This window comes from Podarcis liolepis, assembly GCF_965112155.1.
Source record: "Podarcis liolepis genome assembly, chromosome: 7".
In the NCBI taxonomy this organism is placed as follows: Eukaryota; Metazoa; Chordata; class Lepidosauria; order Squamata; family Lacertidae; genus Podarcis; species Podarcis liolepis.
Genome location: NC_139561.1, coordinates 2,529,804 through 2,537,015, shown reverse-complemented (window position 1 = coordinate 2,537,015; position 7,212 = coordinate 2,529,804). Strand labels below are relative to the sequence as shown.

Genomic DNA, 7,212 nt, shown 5'->3' with positions numbered 1-7,212 from the left:
GAAGAGGTGGTCCTGGGGAAGGGTCTCTCAACCTCAGTCCATCAGGCCGTTGATGGTCCCTTCAGGAGCTGGCTGTTGTCGGTGCCCTGGCTGGCACGATCTGCTTCTGCTTGTCCAGGCGCCATCCTGCCTGCCCACCCCAGGAGCCCATGCTGCTGCGCCTCCTGCTCACTTCTGCGCCTGAAGAGGCCTCTGAGCATAGGGCTCTGCGCATAGGGAGCTCTGGCCTCAGGCTCAGCAGGAGGAGCTGGGAGCGTAGATGGCAGCAGGGGGAGCAGGGAGTGAATGTTTTCAGGCGCTTCCCTCTCTCAAGAACTCTGTGCTGACTAGGAAACCTTCACGGCAGAAGACTGCCCAGAGACCTCTCTCTCTGACATGCTCACACGTGAGGCAAGTGCCCAGCAATAGGGCTCCTCGCCCCGAGTCCAAAGTGGTGCAGTCCATTGTGCTGCCTCATGAACCACCTCCTCCTCCTCTTCCTGCTGCTGCTGCTGCTGCTGCTGTGGGGTGGGGGCACCCCAGGGGTCCCTCACCACCCTGACCCCTCCTCACTTTGGGTAGGAAGCCAATGAAGAAAAGAAGCGCCCCGTTGCCTCCCAGTGAGAGTTACTCACCTGTGGGACACAAAGGACCCTGTTGGGTTGGGGGAGGAACAGACCCAGTGTTGGGGGTCAGCGCCTGCAGGCGTCTGCCGAGGGTCATCCCGAGCAGGGGGCCCTCTGCCGTGGCCCCAGCCCTCCTCCTCTATCTGCTGCCCCCTCTAAGCCAGTGAGCAGTGAGGGGCGGCAGGAGGGCCAGCCTGACCTCGCTCTTCCCTGAGCCCCAAGACAGAAGGGGCTCCTGGGGGCAGCAGGAGAAGGAGGCTGGACCTCTGGTGGAGGGCGGTGCAAAGAGCAGAGCCGGCTCTGCCATTAGTCAGAGTGTGGCAGAAGATGCTGGTGGGCACAGCACTGGCAGCCCCCCTGGCTGTTCTTCTTGAGCACCCTGACTTTCCCCTTCCATTGGAGGGCGGAGCTATGTGTGCCACGCAGCCTGCCCTGTGCTCCCAAAACTGAGGTGCTGCCCCCTGGTGTGGTGGAGGACATGCATTTAAAGTCCACACCCCAACACACAAGAGTCCTGGGAACTGTAGTTTGTTGAAGGTACTGAGAATGGTATCTCTGTGAGGGGGACGATCTGCAGTTCCCAAGGTTCTTTGCTGTGGGGGTTGGGAACGTGCATTAAATGCTCAGCATATTCGCAGCCACGGTCCAGTACTAAGACTCTGCTGCCAGTCCAGCCTGCATCACTGTGTGGAGTAACAGGGGGGCTTCCAGCTATTGGGCTTTACTGTACTGGCAGCGGCAGAGAACCACCTGAATTCCTCCTGGATCAGTGCTTCATCTGGGGCACTATGAGACATTTGAATGGCCACCCGGCATCCCCATGTGTGGGGACTACCCCCCACCCTATAGCAGCTGCTCAAAGGTGCTGGGTGCTATAGGCACCCCACGCAATGAGGGGGGCAGTCTCTTGAATTGGCTGCTTCTTTGTGGGGCAATTCTAGCTTACGGTTGAACTTAGTGCCAAATGTGGGGACTTTTGAAAGCCTTTCCCCCACATTAAAGTGTACAGATCAAGGACAGCTGGCTTTTTGTATTCTCTGAGAGACAATTCCACAGCCAGAACCATAACAGTCTAAAATGCTTCCTTCATTGAGTGGTGAGGCATTGTTTTAAGAGTGGTTCACCTACTAGCTTGGCCATTGCGGGGAGATGCACTTGGAATTGCAGCCTTCGCCAACTTAGTGCCCTCCAGATGTTGTAGGACTACAACTCCCATCAGCCCCTAGCCAGCAGCCGCTGAGTTGTGGTCCCACAGCACCTGCAGGGGGCCAGATTGGCCAGTGCTGCCATATGGAGTCATCAGCTGACGTGGGACTGAGAACCACACCTGCCTCTGCAGGAATCTGCTCATGGTCTTGTCACTGCCTCTTGCCTTACGGAATTCGGGAAAAGAAAGAGAAAATCTGCCCTTGCAGGTGGAACTAAGGAAGGGGTGTTAGCAGGTTAACCACACCCTCATTAAAATTTGGTGTGGAGTAAAGTTGGCTTAGGACAGAGGTCCCCAGCCTTTTGTGTTGTTGTTGTTTTATGAAATATTTATTAATTTTTTTTGAAATATAACAGTAAAAATGAAAAAGAAAAATACAAAATAAAAACAGTTAAAAACATACATTTTTTCTTTTACTTATTTTCTTTTAGCTTATTTCCCGGACCTCCTCATACCTCCCATTTTTGTATTCCACTTCAATTTATTGGTTCAGCAAATCCTTACCATTAGATTTTAACCCATTTATAACCCTTTTTTCATATTCTCTTAAATCATTACCGCTGGAAACACCTTAGTTGCTATCCAACATCATTCTATCATTCATTAATTTTACAATATTTCTGTAGATAGTCTTTAAATTTCTTCCAGTCTTCTTACACCGACTCTTCTCCCTGGTCTCGGATTCTGCCAGTCATTTCTGCCAATTCCATATAGTCCATCACCTTCATCTGCCATTCTTCCAAAGTGGGTAGATCTTGTGTCTTCCAATACTTTGCAATGAGTATTCTTGCTGCTGTTGTGGCGTACATAAAGAAAGTTCTGTCCTTCTTTGGCACCAATTGGCCGACAATGCCCAGAAGAAAGGCCTCTGGTTTCTTCAAGAAAGGTATATTTAAATACCTTTTTCAGTTCATTATATATCATTTCCCAGAAAGCCTTAATCCTTGGGCACGTCCACCAAAGGTGAAAGAATGTACCTTCTGTTTCTTTACATTTCCAGCATTTGTTATCAGGCAAATGATAAATTTTTGCAAGCTTGACTGGGTTCATGTACCACCTGTATATCATTTTCATAATATTCTCTCTTAAGGCATTACATGCCGTAAACTTCATATCTGTGGTCCATAACTGTTCCCAGTCAGCAAACATAATATTATGTCCAACATCTTGTGCCCATTTAATCATAACAGATTTCACCGTTTCATCCTGAGTATTCCATTTCAACAGCAAGTTATACATTTTTGACAAATTCTTAGTTTTGGGTTCTAGCAGTTCTGTTTCTAATTTTGATTTTTCCACCTGGAAGCCAATTTTCTTATCCAAATTATATGCCTCCATTATCTGATAATAATGAAACCAATCTCTTACTTTGTTTTTTAATTTCTCGAAACTCTGCAATTTCAATTTGTCTCCTTCTTGTTCCAAAATTTCCCAATATTTCGGCCATTTGGCCTCCATATTGAGCTTTTTCTGAGCCTTCGCTTCCATCGGTGACAACCACCTTGGGGTTTTATTTTCAAGTAGGTCCTTATATCTTATCCAGACATTAAACAATGCTTTCCTGACAATATGATTTTTAAATGCTTTATGTGCTTTGATCTTATCATACCATAAATATGCATGCCATCCAAATACGTTGTTAAAACCTTCTAAATCCAAAATGTCTGTATTTTCAAGGAGTAGCCATTCTTTCAACCAGCAAAAAGCTGCTGATTCATAATAAAGTTTAAAGTCTGGCAGGGCAAATCCACCTCTTTCCTTTGCATCAGTTAATATCTTAAATTTTATTCTAGGCTTCTTGCCCTGCCAGACAAATCTAGAGATATCTCTCTGCCACTTCTTGAAACAGTCCATCTTGTCCACAATTTGCAATGTCTGAAACAAAAACAACATTCTAGGCAATACATTCATTTTTATCACAGCAATACGACCCAACAATGAAAGCTTCAAATTTGACCAAATTTCTAAATCTTTTTTCACTTCTGTCCAACATTTTTCATAATTATCTTTAAATAAGTTCCCATTTTTGGCTGTCATATTAATCCCCAAGTATTTCACTTTCTTAACCACAGTCAGACCTGTCTCACTCTGAAACCTCTCTCTTTCAATCAGTGTTAAATTTTTCTCTAAAACCTTAGTTTTTAACTTGTTCAGTTTAAATCCTGCCACTTGACCAAATTTTTGAATTAATTCTAAAACCCTTTTAGTGCTAGATTCTGGCTCCTGTAACGTCAACACTAAGTCATCTGCAAATGCTCTCAGTTTGTACTGTTTGGCTCTGACCTGTATACCTTTAACCTACCGGTCCCTTCTAATAATATTCAGCAGAAACCTCCAGGACCGATATAAAAAGCAGTGGGGAGATTGGGCACCCCTGTCGTGTCCCTTTTTCTATCTTAAAATCTTCCGTCACCACATTATTTACAATTAATTTAGCCTTTTGTTCAGAGTATATTGCACCTATACCATTTTCACAACCTTGGCCTACCCCCATCCCCTGTAGGTTCTTCTTTATGAAACTCCAAGAGATATTGTCAAAAGCTTTCTCCGCATCCACAAATATCAGAACTGCTTTAGTGTTTATATTCACTTCTAGTTTTTCCAAAATATCAATTATATTCCTCAAATTATCAGACAAGTGTCTTCCTGGGAGAAAGCCCGCTTGGTCTTTATGAATTTCTTCCATCAAAACTTTTTTCAATCTCTTGGCCAAAATGTCTGCAAAGATTTTGTAATCCACGTTAAGTAACGATATAGGGCGGTAGTTCTTAAGCTGAGTCTTTTCAGTCTCTGTTTTAGGTATAAGTGTAATGTACGTCTCTTTCCACGACTCTGGTGTCCTTTTCCCCTCCAAAATTTCATTCCAGACTTCCTTCAAAGGTTTCAATAACCACTCTTTCAAGGATCTATAATATCTAGAAGTCAGCCCATCCGGTCCTGGAGATTTGCCCAATTGCATGTTTTGAATGGCACCTTCCACTTCCTGTTCAGATATTTTATAGTTCAGCATTAATTTACTTTCTTGAGAGATTTTTTGTAATCCATTTGTCTTCAAGAATCGGTCTATGTCCATTTCTTTCTGTGGCCCTTGCGTATATAATTGTTTAAAGTACCTCTGGAAACAGTTTCTAATCTCAATTGGGTTGTGTATATTCTTTCCTTCCACTAGAGGTCCCCAGCCTTTTGGACACAGGAGCGCATTTGGAAACCTAAGAATTTGTTCTGGGCACCACAGAATATCCATTTCACAGAGGAAAAACTGGTGTTGCTCAGAACACACTCCAGCACCTCCATAGACCCCGAAACAAAACGCAGGCCTCCCAAAAACTGCTCAAATAAAATAAAATGGGAGTGTGTCAAGGGGTGCCCACAGGGGCCATATCAGGGAAACCATAATCCTGCAGTAACCTTTGCCAGCCTAGAACTGTATCCAGCGCTGGCCATCCAATCTAATGCTCAGAATAGACCCACGGAAATTAATACACACAGCTAACTTAAGTGCATTAATTTCATTAGGTCTTCTCTGTGTAGAACTTGGTTGGATACAAAAATTAGTGTTTTTGGACCTCCACTCGGATCAGCCCCAGTTAGTATGCCTGTGCTTGCAGGGGTCTGGAGGGCATCAGGTTAGCAGAAGCTGTCCAGTACAAACGCCCGCCCCCCCCCCATGAGAAACTTCCATGGTGGATTAGTGGCCGTTTATCCAGCACATGAACCCTCCAGGGGAAACTGTACCTGCCGTATTCTGTAAGATACTGTTGTGTTAACGTCTTCCTTTATACTGACATCAGTAACTTTCAGACTCTCCTCTTCAGGGCTTATATGAACTTTGCTATTGTTATTTAGATCTGAACTATGCCTTTAGGTTGGGTAAAAGGTGCTTAGTTTGTTACTTTTCTCTTTTTAATGCATAACTTATTAAAACTTTATTTTTTGCAACTCAAGAGTGGTAATACTAAAGTAAAAGCAGGGACTGTCTTAAACTAAAAAAAGGGTTGATTTGCACAATAGAAACCAAACCAACTTGTGCTGAGTGAGCTACAAGAATATGGGATCAGCATCTAGATTCAACTAGGTCAAATCTCAACTTGCTTTCTCCTCTCTCTGCATTGCTCCCTCCCTCCCTCCCTCCCTCCCTCCCTCCCTCTCACCTTGCCTTGCATTGCTTTGTCTTCTCCTTCCCAGGGCAGGGTTGAAGTCGAGATTGGGAAGGAGGGACTGAAGTTTGAGAACGGAGCCTTCACATATTACGGTGTCTCTGCCCTGACAGCTCCTTCTTCAGGTGAGTCGCATGTTTCTTCCCACCTCTCCCCGCCACTGAGAGCCCTTTCAGGATGAGAGATTTGCACCAGAGCTTGAGCTGCTGGCTACTTTTTTAAAGGGCCAGGGCTGTAGCTCAGCGGTAGAGCATCTGCTTTGCATGCAGAAGGTCCCAGGTTCAATCCCTGGGAGTGTCCCTGTGTTGAAACCCTGGAGAGCCGCTGCTGGCGATTAGACCACACTGTGTTAGATGGTTCTGACTTGGTACTGGGCAGTTTCTTATGCTCCTGTATTTTGAACCGAGCACAGCCTTGAAGGACCGGCAGTGTTGGCTCTGCCCACAGATTGGACCCCTGCAAGCCCTTTAGCTCCCTCCTCTGCAGCCTGAGCTCAAGAGAGGCATCCACAGACTTCTTCCCCTGCACACTTCAGCTGCTGAGTCACTTGGTTGTCCATCGGCATTTATTGTTGGCTTTTTTAAACATACAACAGCAGAGGAAGGGGAGAATTCAGAAAAGCTACAGAACTGCATTGAACAAGAACAGATAATAGGTTTAGATAGTTGTTGTTTCGGCTGCATTCATGAGAACTTGAAACACATTCTTTTTTTTAAAGGCAGGACTTGCAGAGTTCTGGGTTAGAAGCCATATTCCTAAACTCCCTGCCTCTCATTTGCAACACTGATGTGTTTTCCTTCAATAGTTCATCAGTCCCCAGTGTCCACTCTCAGGATGAACCGCCGTGATCAGGAGCTTGAATGCACAGAGACCACCACTTACTGTCCTGACTACACTGTCCGGGCACTCACTGACCTGCAGTTCATCAAGGTAAACGCCATAAAAAGAAAGACTCTGGAGAAGTAGGCTGTTGACCACCAGCCAAAGATCTTTTGAAATCAGTTCAGCAAATAGGATTTCTCTTTGAAATCTGTAGCATTTCTCCATAGTGTGTGACTTGGGCTCACCTGCTTGAGTAAGTTCCTTCTTTTGACCAAATTGCAATCTTAGGCCTCCATCCAGTCGTGTGCTGATCCACAGCATATATGATGCCCTGCTGGGGACTGGATCATCTCCCTGCTTTTGCAGTCTCAGGAAAGTGACAAAAATATGAGGTATATTGAGCTCCTAGGGGGCCGCATTC

At 45.3% G+C, this 7,212-nt stretch overlaps 1 protein-coding gene across 2 annotated transcripts in view; it reads left to right on the top strand.

The window, feature by feature from the left end:
• CNNM3 (cyclin and CBS domain divalent metal cation transport mediator 3) overlaps window positions 1-7,212 on the top strand; it is a 30,332-nt gene that overhangs the window by 15,386 nt on the left and 7,734 nt on the right. For both annotated transcript variants that reach the window (XR_014528654.1, XM_083514222.1), the window contains exons 5-6: window positions 5,998-6,094; window positions 6,775-6,899. Coding sequence is in view for 1 of the 2 variants with exons in the window: in XM_083514222.1 (XP_083370348.1) it covers window positions 5,998-6,094; window positions 6,775-6,899 (222 nt within the window). In the remaining variant the exon portion in view is untranslated. The remainder of the gene's footprint in view (window positions 1-5,997; window positions 6,095-6,774; window positions 6,900-7,212) is intronic.